At 43.1% G+C, this 14,711-nt stretch overlaps 2 protein-coding genes and 1 pseudogene across 9 annotated transcripts in view; 2 read left to right on the top strand and 1 right to left on the bottom strand.

The window, feature by feature from the left end:
- Arid4b (AT-rich interaction domain 4B) overlaps window positions 1–146 on the bottom strand; it is a 125,307-nt gene extending 125,161 nt beyond the window's left edge. For all 4 annotated transcript variants that reach the window (XR_013051496.1, XM_042278229.2, XM_076572938.1 and 1 more), the window contains exon 1: window positions 8–146. The gene's annotated coding sequence lies outside the window, so the exon portion shown is untranslated. The remainder of the gene's footprint in view (window positions 1–7) is intronic.
- Window positions 147–363: 217 nt separating this feature from the next.
- Window positions 364–13,933, top strand: Ggps1 (geranylgeranyl diphosphate synthase 1). Of its 5 annotated transcripts, XM_042278234.2 has the most exons (5): window positions 598–837; window positions 5,167–5,305; window positions 6,918–7,010; window positions 9,080–9,150; window positions 12,453–13,933. In XM_042278234.2, exons 3-5 carry the CDS (start codon window positions 6,941–6,943, stop codon window positions 13,212–13,214), a joined length of 903 nt encoding a protein of 300 aa, XP_042134168.1. In that variant the 5' UTR covers window positions 598–837; window positions 5,167–5,305; window positions 6,918–6,940; the 3' UTR covers window positions 13,215–13,933. The 5 variants fall into 5 exon arrangements, with proteins under 5 accessions (XP_076429057.1, XP_006980212.1, XP_042134168.1 ...); XM_076572942.1 differs by lacking the exons at window positions 598–837; window positions 5,167–5,305 and adding an exon at window positions 364–520; XM_006980150.4 differs by lacking the exon at window positions 5,167–5,305 and having other exon boundaries at window positions 573–837.
- LOC102926721 (cytoskeleton-associated protein 4 pseudogene) lies at window positions 10,143–11,650 on the top strand (annotated as a pseudogene).
- Window positions 13,934–14,711: the final 778 nt, after the last annotated feature.

Genomic DNA, 14,711 nt, shown 5'->3' with positions numbered 1-14,711 from the left:
CTGGTACCTTTGTTTGGCGGCCGCTCCGGCTCCCTCGCGGGGGGAGGGGGGCGACGAAAAATCCCTCCCAGACGGAGGTCCGGGCCCCCGGTCTCGAAGCCCTCCCGAGGACCGCGGCGGCCGATCTTCTGCGGCTCCCTCCGGGCAGACGTCCAGGCGGTGGCCGGCGTCGCGGCCGCAAGCTGTAGCTCGAGACTCTCCCTCCGCTCCGGCGCCCGTGCTCCTCACTCCGGACTCGACTGACGGGCAAACATCGCTTCCCCCCACCCCGGCCCCCCCTTCCCCTTCTCCCCTCCCCTCGGTTCTTTTCCCCTCCCCTACCTCTTTCCCGGATGCCTCTCAGGCGATCTAGGATTGGCTAGGATTCTTTGGAGCCCGCCTCTTCCCAGTTTTTATTGGCTTGAACGATGCAAACAACGACGCCATTTTCCCACCAGTTCTATGGAAACAGAAAGTTATGCCTCGGTGCTTCCTGGGATTTGTAGTCCACTCCTCCGGGCCAATCGGCAAACTCTCGGACGTAAGAACTACCAAGACCGCAATGCCTCTTGCCTGCGTTCGACGGGAGCGGGGAGGGGGGGAAGGGGGCGCGGCCATAACGCAGAGGGGAGGTGGCATACGACGCCTGCGCAGTGTGCCAGGGATGGCGTATTTTCTTGCACCCAGTAATGCGGCGTCGCTGGCCGCGGAGGAGGGCGGAGATTTCTGTGGTGAAGTAGGGGGAGGGCTCCAAGGAGGCCTCGGGAAGAGCCGAGGTCTGAACTATAAAGTGAGAAATTGATGTGGGTACTGCTAGTCTCCGACCGGCGGCTTGAAGTCTGAGATCATCGTGGAACCGTGAGCAGCGGCGCGGCGGCAGGGGGGGGGGAACCCGGATGGGGAGCGGGGGAGGGGGCGGTACCGAGGAGGAAGAAGAAGAAAGGAGGGAGAGGACCCGGATGCTGACCCGGCTTGGGGTGACTGGCGGCCGGGTGCTGGGACGCGGGGGAGGCAGAGGGGCTCTGAGGAGCGGAAGGGCACCGATGCAGCGCAGGGGAAAAGCCAGCCTGCGAGCTTATTACAGCACTGCCGGTGTGGAGCCCTTTTTCCTCAGAGCCATCATTTCCAAGGCTTGGAGTAAAAAGGTCTTGCTGTGCGCCTCACACCTGCGTTTCTCGGGGGCCCATATGTTTAGCTAGTTTCAGACCAGAGCCTGCCTATAAAAAACAGAGAGAAATACTGTGCATGGAATTTTCGATATTTGTATGCGTGCTGAGGCACGATTTTATCCTCTGAGGTTCATTCAGTCCTCATGTGGAAAGACAGGATGGACCTTGTGCGACTTCCTGAACGCGTCTGGTCAGACAAAGTGAAACGTGATAGGAGGATGTGAATTAGAGCTTTGGCTTAGGGAAGTATAGAGAGGTTTTTCTGAGGGAATGAGGATCGAGCTCGGCTCAAGAAGCCAGCAGGAGTTCCTAAGGGAAAAGCCTTAAGGAAAGGAGAACATGTTGGAAATGCGTTTCAGGACAAAGCTTTCCCAGTATCTGAGGCCCAGAGAGATGAGGAAGGCAGGTTAAGGAATTTTGATCCAGCACCCTGGAGACTGAAGCCGGAGGCTTACTGCTGTGTATTGTAGGCCAGCCTAGATTACACAGGATGAGCCTGTCACCAGAAATCAAAATTAAAAAAGAGGTTTTATCTGCTCTAATGGTCCAGTGAGTAGTAGAATATCTTGGATTCCCAACTTGAATTGCTAAAGTGACAACTCACCCAGAAGTAGAGTTTAGCATTGTGGTGCTGACACATTCCAAGGCCAGCCTGAACTACGTAATGAGTTCCTGGCTAGCCTGGGCCACACAGATCCTCTCTCAAGGAAAAAAAAAAAAAAAATGATGGCGGAAGATCAGAGGGGCAGCTGCAATAGTATTTCAACAGGGAAAACGATCTACTTGCATAAATATTCACTAATCTCTTTTTCAAACAAATTTCCAACAGCTTTTCAGTTTTTTAAAGTGGGAAACTGGTATCAGATTTGCACTGAGGCATTCTGTAGTGATTCCACATAAGATTAACTGAGTTCGTGCCACTCAGCACTTACGTCTAGTACATGAAAAGCTGAAACTTCTAACCAAGACAATTGACAGTCCTTAGTTTAAAAAAAAAACAGTCAAGAGTATATAGAACTCTTTTAACTGCCTTAGACTCTTAAAGTGCAAAACAGATTGACTGTCAGTACTTACAGACATTGAAGTTCTCATGTTTCTCCACCATAGAGAATACTATATGTAAATATTTTCTGGGAAGGGAACATTAATTGACTTATATGAGTACTGTTAAACTGTGAATGAGCAAAAAAATAACTTTTTTAAAATTCATCACTAGTGGAGAAATATTAAAGATTTTTTTAAAAACACCAGGTTTTTTGGGAGGCAGAGGCAGGCACATCTCTGAGTTTGAGGCCAGCCTATCTACAAAGCAGATTACAGGAAAGCCAGGACTCTGTTACACAGAGAAACCCTTTGGGGGGAGGGGAGGAAATGACAACATGACACTTCAGTGTTTAAAGGATGTGTCACTCTTAATTCCTGTTCAAAAGGTACCTGCTATTGACCCAGAGGCAAATTCTTGAAGGTGACTTCATTATTTAAAGTTAGGTCAAATGTGTTTTCCAGAATGCAAACAAGATAGCATGCTTTTTGCTGGCACCTAATTGAAAAAAGATGGCTGCCAGCTGGTTTAAAAGAGGGGAGTGTATAAAAGATGCTTTGAGGACTTGAGGGTTTAGGTTAATGGTAGATCAAGTGCAAGGCTTTGGACTTCACCCAACGGAAAAAGAACAGATATTTTTTATCATATGTTTAAATGATCTGTTGCTAACATTATTTGTCTTCCTTCTTTGCATCACCTTTATCTTTAACCTCTCAAGACCAAAGTAACATGTCCAGCATTAACAACTGTAATCCCACCTCTCCAAAAAGCTCAAGAGTTCAAGGCCAGCCTGGACTACGTAGGGAGTTCCAGGCCAGTCTAAGTTGCTATTTGAAATATTTTAAACTATTTTTATGATGATTCTTTTCCTTGTAATGTTCTTTTTTGTTTGTTTATTTGGTTTGGTTTTGGTTTTGGTTTTGGTTTTTCGAGACAGGGTTTCTCTGTGTAGCTTTGGAACCTGTCCTGATACTCACTCTATAGACCAGGCTGGCCTGAAAAAGAGATCCACCTGCCTCTGCTTCCCCAGTGCTGGGATTAAAGGTGTACGCCACCACCGCCCAGCGTGATGTTCTTAATAGTAACTGCTAGTCAAGGCTAATGGAGATTTTTTTCCTTAGGAAGTAAAGGATTGAGACATGTCATGTAGCACAAACTGGCCCTGAACTCCTGATCCTTCTCCCTACTTTGCAACTGCTGGGATTACAAACAGGTTCTACCACATTTGGCTAGAAGTTTTCTATTTAGGATGTTTCTCTCTGAATTCATATTGCTGAACTGCTTTGGTGTGTTGCTGATTTTTTTTGTGTGTGTGTGGATGTTTGACATACTAAGAATTAACTACCAAAAAATGGGCTCTTGAAGCTGGAGAAATGGCTCAGTAGGTAAAGTCCTTGCTGTGAAATCATGAGGACCTGGGGATTGCTAGCCAGCCAGTCTAGCCAAACCAGCAAACTCTAGCTTTAATAAAAGACTATTTCAAACAATAAGGTGGGAAGGTTAAAGAAATTACCCAATGTCAATCTCAAAGTTCCACAAACACCACTATAGTGGTTTAAATGAGAATGGCCCCCCCAAAGTTGGTGGAACTGTTTGGGGAAGGATTAGGAGGTGTGGACTTTTTGGAGGAGGTATGTCACTAGAGATAGCCTTTGACGTTTCAAAGGCTCATGCCATTCCTAGTTAGCTTTCTGCCTCAGGCTTATGGATAAGATGTACGCTCTCAAATACTGCTCCAGTGCCATGCATGCCTGCCTGCTTGCTGCCAGATCTCCATCATGATGTTCATAGACTCACCCTCCGAAACTGTAAGCAAGCCTCCAATTAAATGTTGTCTTTTATAAGTTGCCTTAGTCATAATGTCGTGTTTTTTGTTGTTGGGTTGTTTTTGTTTTTGAAACAGGGTCACTACAGAGCCTTGGCTGTCTTGGAACTATGTATGTAGACCATACTAGCTTTGAACTCACAGAGATCCCCCTGCCTCTACCTCTCAAGTTCTGTGACTAAAATGTGCACCACCACATTGGACTGGTGATAGTGTCTCTTTACAGCAATAAAACAGTAACTAAGATAAACACACACACACACACACACACACACACACACACACACACGAAATTAAATAAATGAATACTTTAAATAAATGAATACCTTCCCCCCCCCCCACAGGGTTTCTCTGTGTGACAGCTCTGGCTGTTCCAGAACTTGCTTTATAGACCAGGCTGGCCTCGATCTCACAGAGATCCGCCTACCTCTGCCTGCCAAGTGCTGGGATTAAAGGCATGCGCCACCACTGCCTGGCTCTGAATACTTTTTAAAGCATGCTTTTCACTGGGCGTGGTGATACACATGTAATCCTAGCACTTGAAGGCTAAGAAAGGAGGATTGTTCATTCTAGGGCAGCCTGAACTACATTGGGAAATCCTGCATCCAAAAGCAAACAATAAAAAAGCACTCAGCATGTGTATTCACATTTGTATGCGTTTGATTCTAAAGAGCACCCTGAATAATAAATACAACACCTTCATTCTTGATTTCATTTATTATCTGTCTTCAATGAAGAGTTACAAATTGAGGTTGCAGGGGAGATGGCTCAGTCAGTAAAACATCTATGAAGCATGAGGAGCCAAGTTCCACATCCCTACATCTTTAACTCCAGCACTTGCCCGAGCCAGAACAAGCATATCCCAGGAACTCATTGGCCAGCCAGTCTACCTAAATTGGCAAGGCCTGGGTTCAGTGATGGATCCTGTCTCAAATATAAGGTGGAAAATGATTGAAGAAGACCAAGGGTTGTTATATAGCCTCTATACAAACATGCACTCACACACATGAATACATGTACACACAAAAATTTTTGTTTCTCACAGGTACTTATTATGTACGTGTATGAGCATCCACATGCCATCGTACTTGTGTGGAAGTCAGTATAGCTTTTAGCTCTTAACTCATTCTTTCTTTTAATTTTATGTATAGTGTCAGCAGATGGCTCTGGGTTAAGGGTTTGCCATGAAGCCTGACAACCTGAGTTGTTCTGTCCATGGGATTCACATGATGGAAGAGAACTGACTCCCTCTTCTAGAGCCTGTGAAGTTGACAACACTAACCATCACAGGTGCCTTCTGATTCCAAAACCTGTGATATGTAGCTGGCTCTTTGACCAGCAATAACCATGAACTGCCATCATGTAACCATGTTCTATTTGGTTTTATATTTACATATACACAGTGAATCCATAAAAGATTATTAGAGGAGAGCTTGTGATTCTGAAAACTAAATGGTGCTCCCCAAAGAAGACACAACTCATAACACCTAAAGCTTGCCAGAGGTATCATGGTCACTAGAAAAGCGGATCTCTGAGGAGAAAAGTAGACATAGATATTTGCAGAGAAACAGAAGACTCACCAGTAAAGGAAGCCCTTGCAAAGACTATGATTGAAGCTGGGCAAGGTAGCATGCTCTGTAATCCCAGTATTTGGGAGTAGAGGCAAAAGAATCAAGAGTTCGCCGGGGGGTGGTGGCGCACACCTTTAATCCTAGCACTCGGGAGGCAGAGACAGGCAGATCTCTGTGAGTTCAAGGCCAGCCTGGGCTACCAAGTGAGTTCCAGGAAAGGCGCAAAGCTACACAGAGAAACCCTGTTTCGAAAAACCAAAAAAAAAAGAATCAAGAGTTCAAGACTAGCTGGGACTACATACATCTTGTCTCAAAAAATTCATATGTACATACATGCCACAGTTTATATTCTAGGAAATATTGAAGTAAAGGCAAAATTCAAAATAATAAGACACTACAGGGAATTCTTAAGTAATAATTGTATTCAAATTAGTCTGCATCTTAAAAACAATTTCTGAGGTTTATTGATTTGAGAAAAATGTTCTTCACAAATTACAAAGCACACCTATCTTAATATTGATAGAATATTTGTAATCATTATAGAAATGTCTGTTTTTGTGAATTTGTTTTGACATTTACTTGATGTCAGCAATAAGTCATCTAAGAAAACTACTTAAAAATCGACTAAACATTTTCATCAATGTAATCAGTGGAATGAAGAATTTTTCTTTTTAGAAACTTGAGGTATAATTTATATACCACCCATTCACAGTGATTAATTAAGATGGATTTGGTAGCTTGAACCCACAGTTTCAAGGCCAGCTTGGGCACCATAGTAAGACCCCATCTCAGGACAAGCTAGATATGATGATGCATGTCTGTATTTCAGCACTGAAAACCATGAGGCAGGGCAGTCACAAATTTGAAGCCATTCTGAGCTACACCATAAGACCTTTCAAAAACTTTTTTTTAATTACAATTTAGTAGATTTTAGTGTAATTACAGTGTACAGCCATCACCACATTCTAATAACATTTTGATCCTATACAAAAACACACCACACATGTGAGCGTGTGCACACACCTTCATTCTTCATTAGTAACAGTCCTTATTTTTTCTGAGCCAGAAACCACTAACCTGCTTTCCCATCTGTATAGATTGTCTGATTCAGAACATTTCCTATAAATAGGATCATACAGCATGTTCTTTTGTGGCTGGCTCCTTTTGCTTTACATAATTTTTCAAGGTTTTATACATGTAACATTTTACTATATAAATAAAATTTAAGGTCTGTCTGTCCAAAAAAATGCCTTGATAAAAATTCCTTTGCACTTAACACTTAAAAATATTTTGATTCATGAGATCATTTTTATATTTCTCCTTTTTAACAGGTCATCTTTGAAATTTATAAAACATGGAGAAGACTCAAGAGAAAGCTGAAAGAATTCTTCTAGAGCCCTATAGGTACTTACTTCAATTACCAGGTAACAGTTCAGTTATTGTCCGTATAGCATAGTTTTCAAAGAGTAGTGTTTATGTAAATGTTAGCAACAGGAAGGGTTAAACTTAAATGGTTCTTGAGATCTTCTGTTTGAAGCAATACCATTATAAGAAGAATTATTCAAAGAACTATATAATGAAAATGTTTCTGTTTTATTGAGACAGGATATCGTTGATACATTCCTAAGTTGGCCTAGAATTCATTAAGTAGCCCAGGTTGGCCTGGAATTTGTGGTGAACCTCCTGCCTCTGCTTTCCAAGTGCTGGTATTACAGGTGTACTGTGGCCAATCCTAAAAAGTTATTCCTTCTTTCTTTTAATTATGTGTCTGTGGGAGGGTATGTGCACGTGTGTAAATGCCTGTGGTCAGAAGAGGATGTTATATCCTCTGGAGCTAGAATCTTAGCCAGTTGTGAGCTACCTGTGAAGTAGATGCTAGGACAAACCCAGGACCTCTACAGGACCTTAACCCTTAACTCATTCTTAATCTCTGAGCCATCTGTCCAACCCAACTCCTTTTTTTCCCCCTCATTAATGTATTGAGTGTGAATGTATAGGGAGCTCAGAGAATCCTGGGGATGGAATTCAGGTCATTAGGCTTTGCCCTAGCCACGTTTACCTCTAAAACTTTTTTTTTGAGTCAGTGTCTTGCTGACCTTGAACTCACAGAGGTCTGTCTCCCAAGTGCTAGGATTAAAGCTGTGCACCACTATACCCAGACTGTAACTTAACTTTTCTTTCCCTTTTTAAGTTTTTATTTTATGTGTATGGAGGTTTTGGCTGTTTGTGTCTGGACACCACATGTATGCCTAGTACCTGAGGAGGCCAGAAGGGGAGGTCAGTTCCCCTAGGAGTGAAGTTACAGTTATGGTTCTGAGCCACCATGTGTATGCTGGGAATCAAACCTGGAACTTCTGGAGGAGCAGCAAGTGCTCTTAACCACAGAGCCATCTCTCTAGCCTCCGAAACGTAACTTTTATGTAACTGTTTTCTTGAGCCCTATTCTGAATTTGCAGTATTAGACGGGATATGATATTTGTACTAAATGAACTGGTTGTAAATTTTATCTACCATTGCTTTGTGTTTAGGCTAATTTAACTTCTACTGGCAGCTACTACCGAAAGATCTTTCTCGAGCCTTCCACGTGAAAAAGAAAATGCTATTAGAAAGCTAGTGGCCCTAGTCAACACCAAAGGCTAGGACTTGTTTAAGCTTAGGATACGTAAACTGAAGTTGCCCTAGTCTCTAAAACCTTAATTTAAAGGAATGATGGATAGTTTTATGAGGAAATGCATTGGCAAAATGCTTTGAATTTTTGTGTAACAGATAGTGTTACCTAATTGTCCCCGAACAGATTAATTTCTTTTTCTGAAAAACAAAGATAAAGTGTGTTTTCTAAAAATGACCATTCCACCTCCAATATGATTAAAACTCACTGAAGTGCTTTAGACTTTCTTGTTGGCCCTTATTTTAAAAAGCTGTGCCTTTTGATCTTTAATTGTGTGTATATATGTGCTGGGGTGGGAAGTATGTGTGGGTGAGTGTGGGTACCCACAGAGGACTGAAGAGGGTGTTGAATCACCTGGAGCTGGAGTTACGTATGGTTGTGAGCCACCTGACATGGGTGTTGGGAACCAAACTTGGGTCCTCTACAAGAGCAGCAAAAGCTCTTTAATGCTGAGCCATCTCTCCACTCACCCAAGTGTAGTTTGAATGATAAAATGAAGAGGGTAATCCACCCCCAGTATTCCTTCACATTGAGAAATCTGAGGGGTATTCGGCGGGGAAGGAAATGGGTTGCTGTGACTGTCTTAAGTCTGATCCATTTGGAAGCAAGTTTTTCAATTTTTCTTGTAATCACATTTTGGAGGCCAGTGAGATAACTCAGGCAGTAATGGTGCTTGTCACCATGCCTAAGCTCTGACTTCCACCTCCACAAGTGAACCGTGAAATGCACATGATCATAGAAACTCAATTAAATAAGTGTTTCTTAAAATTATTTTTTTAAGTAAAATAATGTTTTATTTGTCATATTCTGTGTTATTAATTGCAGGTAAACAGGTGAGAACCAAACTTTCACAGGCATTTAATCACTGGCTGAAAGTTCCAGAAGACAAACTACAGGTATCTAGGCAGTCCATTTTGTCTCTGTTTTGTCCTACTGTGTGTCCAGTTCTGGACCTTGAGCATGCTGGACAAGTGCTTCGCCACTAAGCCACATCCCCAGCCCTTAGGCAGTTCTAAATCTTATTCTGCATTTAATCACCAAGGAATTAGTAGGTGTCATGTAAAAGTACTCCAAAATCCTTATCCTCTTAATGTTTATACAATATTATATATCGAGGTTGCTAAATATTTATTAGTTGTAAAAGCTTAAGACAACTGAGACTTTAGTAATTTGGTAATATGTGGTGATATTTTATTTGTGCTGAAATGTGATATTTTATTTGTATGTTAATAAATAGTTTGCCTGGTGATCAGAGGTCATAGCGAGCCATAAACAGAAGTCAAACGGTGGTGGCACATGCCCTTAATCCAATCACATGGCAGGCAGAGTCTCTGTGTGTTCAAGGCCACAGCCAAGCATGGTGACACACACCTTTAATCCCATTACCAACCATAGAAACTTGGAGGTCTGTATAGACAGGCAGTGATGAGGAAGTGATGTGGCTGGGCTTAGAGCCAATGAGAAGACAGAACAGGAAGGCAATAAAGGTGCAGGTTAGACAGGAAGAAGCTCTCTTGGGAAGCTATAGCAAGGTGGTAAGCTAAGGTTAGTTGGCAGCTATTGCTCTGACCTCTATGGCGTATACCTCTGTATTTGGCTCTGTGTTTCTTACTTAATAAGACTGTTTAGAGATTCATCTACAGTTGGCACCCATCGTGGGTTGGCCACGACCCTGAGATTAAGAGTATCATGCTCTACCAACTGAGCTAGATGGGCTACATGCACTCGACACATGCACTCGACCGTAGCTACAAGTGGTCCGGCTACATGCATCTGGAGCTACTTGCAGCCAGATCTTTAACTCACATGGCCAGAGCTTAAAGGGGCCAGAGCTACTACTATTGGCTAGACTGCTTGTGGGTTTACAAACCCCTGGCTCAGGCCCTAAAGCGCTCAGGCCAGAGCACGTGGCTGGACTTTAGAGAGGCCTGGACCTCCTTCAGGGCTTTCTTCATCACGTCCTGGAGGAGGTCTAGCAGGTCCGGTGTGGCCAAGGGACGAGCTGGGCCAGAGCCTGCAGGGTGTCGAGCAGAAGGTACAATCTCTGCAAGCCATATTTGGGACTTTCAAGTCCATCTTGAGAAGTTCTCAACATAAACAGGACCCCGCAGAGAAAGCTGTGAAGCAGGGGGAGAGCTAGATGAACCGTATCAGCGAAGTTCTACAGAAGCTGCAGAATGAGATTCTTAAAGATCTGTCTGACATGATCCATGTGGTCAAGGATGCCCAAGAGCAGGATTTCACATCCTTGGAGAACGTGGTAAAGGAGCACCTAATGGAGCTCACCAAGTCCATCAATGACAAACCTCCATCTTCACCGATGTCCAGAAGAGGAGCCAGAAGGAGATAAATGACATCAAGATGAAGGTGGCCTTCCCTGGAAAAATCCAAGGGCGATCGCAGTCAGGACCTGAAAATTCTGGAGAAAGCCCTGAAGGAGGTCCAGGCCTCTGTGAAGTCCAGGGAGAGGGACATTGAGGCCCTGCAGAGTTCCCTTCAGACCATGGAATCTGATGTCTACATAGAGGTCCAGGAGCTAGTGAGCCTCAAGCAGGAACAACGTGTGTTCAAGCAGGCCCCTGGCATTGGAGGCCCTCATGGAGAAGCTTTTGTGGTCTGAGAAGTACTCCTCCCAGAGGACATCAGGAGACTGGAAGAAGAGCTGCAGCAGCTGAAGGCTGAGGCCCATGGAGCAGAGGAGGCCATTGTCTTCAAAGACTCCAAAACCTTAGATGAACTCCAGCGGCAGATTGAAGGTCTACTCTATGCAGGTGGCCTTTACTCACTACACTGAGAGCCTGAAGTCGCTCTTGTCTAAGAGCCAGGAGTATGAGCAGTGCCTGGCTATGCTGCAGGAGCACCTGGAAAGCCTGGGGTCCTCCTCTGATCTGGCCAGCACAGTGAGGAGCCTGGGGGAGGTCCAGCTGACGCTGGCCAGAGCAAAGTGAAGGAGCTGCAGCAAAGTGTGGGTCACTGCAAGGACAGGTGCACTCGATGTTCGGCCAAGACCAAGCCCAGGCCTCCCCAGGATTTCCTGGATAGACTCTCCTCTCTAGACAACCTGAAATTCTCAGTGGACCAAGTGGAGTAAGACTTGAAAATGCTCAGGACTGCCGTGGACAGCTTGGTTGCCTACTCCATCAAGACTGAAACAAATGAAAACAACCTGGCGTCAGCCAAATGCTTGCTGGATGACTTGAGGAATGATCTGGATAGGTTGTCTGTGAAAATTGAAAAGATTCATGAAAATATCTAAATGAACTGCTTGTGCGGGGCACACGTTTATAGACCAGTTTCTTATGATAAAGAAGCAAAACAAAACAAAATCATTGTTTCCTCCCAGGTACCCTCCCACCAGCCTCTTGCCCCTTCCCTCAAGAAAGGCAGTAGACACCATCTGAGCATGACTGCGTGGTGATCTGTGCCCGGTTAATTTATTTGCAGTTATTACCACACAGCTTTGGTTTCTGAAATCCTGTTTCTGCTTTTGGTTTGGCTTCCTGAAGGCCCAACCCTGCACAGAAAAGGTGGCTTTTAGAAGGGATGTGTCTACTGTCAGGGAGATGACAATGGCTTTAACTGGGGATTAACAGAGCAGATTAACCTAAAAAGAAAAGAAAAGAAAAGAAATCCTGTCTGGCTGACAGATTTGTGGTAAAACACAGCAACAGCAATGGGGGAGGGGCACTTTTAATAATATCTTTAAGTATAACCTGTTTTGGCAAGCATGTACCATGGTAGTACACACATGGAATCCCAGCCCTTAGAAGCTGGCTACATAAGGAGAATATGTCTTTAAAAAATAAATAAATTAATTAATTAATTAAAATTTTAAAAACTGGGCTGGAGAGATGGCTCTGAGGTTCATTAAGAGCATGTACTGCTCTTGCAGAGGACCTAAGTTCAAGTTCCAGCACCCACATCAGGCACCTCACAACTGCCTATAACTCTAGATCCAAGGGAATCTGATGTCTCTGGCCTCCAAGGGCACCTGCACTCACATGCACATACATACTGACACATACACAAATTAAAAATAATAGAAATAAATCTTTTAAAAAATTCTCAGTGTGTGCATGTACACATTTGTGCACTAGTCTTTGTATATATCTGTATGTATGTGGTTGTATCCCTTTACATGTGTGTGTTGTATGTGTATATGTTAGTGAAATTTTCTATTTTGGTTGTTTTCCTCTAGATTATCATTGAAGTAACTGAAATGTTGCATAACGCCAGCCTACTCATTGATGATATTGAAGACAATTCAAAGCTCCGACGTGGTTTTCCAGTGGCGCATAGCATCTATGGAATCCCATCTGTCATCAATTCTGCCAATTATGTCTATTTCCTTGGCCTGGAGAAAGTCTTAACACTTGATCACCCAGATGCTGTAAAGCTTTTCACACGCCAACTTTTGGAACTCCATCAGGGACAAGGCCTAGATATTTACTGGAGGGACACCTACACCTGTCCCACTGAGGAAGAATACAAAGCCATGGTGTTGCAGAAGACAGGTGGATTGTTTGGACTAGCAGTGGGTCTCATGCAGTTGTTCTCTGATTACAAAGAAGATTTAAAGCCACTGCTTGATACACTTGGACTCTTCTTCCAGATTAGAGATGATTATGCCAATTTACACTCCAAAGAATACAGTGAAAACAAAAGTTTCTGTGAAGACCTGACAGAAGGGAAGTTCTCATTCCCCACTATTCATGCCATCTGGTCAAGGCCAGAAAGCACCCAGGTACAGAATATCCTGCGCCAAAGAACAGAAAATATAGATATTAAAAAATACTGTGTGCAGTACCTGGAGGATGTAGGTTCTTTTGAATATACTCGATACACTCTGAGAGAGCTTGAAGCTAAAGCCTATAAACAAATTGAGGCCTGTGGTGGGAACCCTGCACTAGTGGCTTTAGTGAAGCATTTAAGTAAGATGTTCACAGAAGAAAATGAATAATATTTGCTGATTTTGGTTAGATTCAATGGCTTCTTTCAGTTGAAAATGCGGAGTGGCTTCCTGTTTATCTTTTCAAGTACTAGTCTCCAAAAACAGAGTAAATGAGGATGATGTGGGTGAAAGTGTTTCATTGTCAGAATCCCTTTGCATAAAAATACAAACTTGAGGGCTAGAGTGATGGCTCAGTGGTTAAGAGGCTTGCAGAGAACCCAGGTTCAATTCCCAGTGCCCATATAGAAGTTCACCACCATCTATAACTCCAGTTCCGATGATCTGATGGCCTCTTCTGACCTTTGCAGGCAGCAGGCATGCACGTAATACACTGACGCACATGTAGGCAAAGCACTCATACAAATGAGATAGATTTTTTTAATTTTTTAAAAACAAAGTTGAAAGTACCAGGAGCCACAAAAACGGGTCTTAGAAATGTCAGACGCTGAATGTGACCAACTCCCTACTACCACACATGTTCTGGATTTACAAATAAAAAAGACATCTTCCAAGAAACTCCTGCTTTGTAACTGTATGATATGGATGGTTCCCAATTCACTGATGCTTCAGTTCAAAACAGGGACTTCCTAGACAAGTGTCTTGAGCTAAAGACCAAAGAACCGCTGTCTTTCCCTAAATGATACTGAGTATGTCAGTTTTGTCTCTTTGAAGGTCTATACCAAAATCTGAAAAGACCGAATGAAAGCAGTAAGCACTCTTCTCACTCACTCTCTTGTTTCCATCCTTAACACCCCACAAATTCTGCTTTTTTTAGCAAGAAGGCTCCACTTAATGAAGTTCACATCCTGGTCCCAATTTATTTTTTCTTTGTTTTTGGTTTTTGTTTTTGTTTTTTGTTTTTTTTGTTAGTATGTGTGTCTTGTAACATTTTTCTGCTCCAAACTGATTATATCTGTGTATAATGTTTCTCTGTGAATGAAGAAAATATACAGAAAAAGTGTTTTGTGGAACATACTTGTAACCCCAGCAATCCAGAGGTATAGTCAGGAAGATCAGAAGTTCAGGGTTATGCTCAGCTATATGAGTTTGAGGCCAGTCTGGGCTACTTGAGACTTTGTCTCAAAAGAAAAAAAAATTTTTTTGTTCTTGAGACAGGCTTCACTATACAATTCTAGCTGGCCTCAAGGATCAAAGGATCCACCTGCCTAGCCTCTGCCTCCTGAATGCTAGGATAAAAGTTGTGTCCCACCATGCCTGACAAAATGTGTAAGTCGATTTATTTTCTTGCATAATCAAATTAATTTTGGCCTGGTACTAATTCATGATTCTTCTGTCATTCTTGTCTTACCTTTGTCAGTAACAGAAATGCTTATTAGTGAATTAGAGTGATGTTATCTATACAGTAATCATGATTCCATTCTTTACTTGGTCTGTGGTCATAGTTGTTAATTCAGAAGAGAGCCAGAATGTAATGAGTATCTTTGTTCCTTTAATAAGATGATTTTATTTGTGCGGGCCTTTAATCCCAGCACTCAGGAGGCAGAG

The sequence above is a fragment of the Peromyscus maniculatus genome, chromosome 5, assembly GCF_049852395.1.
Source record: "Peromyscus maniculatus bairdii isolate BWxNUB_F1_BW_parent chromosome 5, HU_Pman_BW_mat_3.1, whole genome shotgun sequence".
Taxonomy (NCBI): Eukaryota; Metazoa; Chordata; class Mammalia; order Rodentia; family Cricetidae; genus Peromyscus; species Peromyscus maniculatus.
The sequence above is the reverse complement of the archived record's forward strand: the minus strand, read 5'-3'. Positions and strand labels throughout refer to the sequence as shown.

Coding starts and splice junctions, on each gene's coding strand:
- Ggps1 (XM_076572942.1), top strand. CDS start 6,941: ATGGAGAAGACTCAAGAGAAAGCTGAAAGAATTCTTCTAGAGCCCTAT. Junction 7,011..9,079: donor GTACTTACTTCAATTACCAG/GTAACAGTTCAG, acceptor TATTAATTGCAG/GTAAACAGGTGAGAACCAAA. Junction 9,151..12,452: donor TTCCAGAAGACAAACTACAG/GTATCTAGGCAG, acceptor GTTTTCCTCTAG/ATTATCATTGAAGTAACTGA.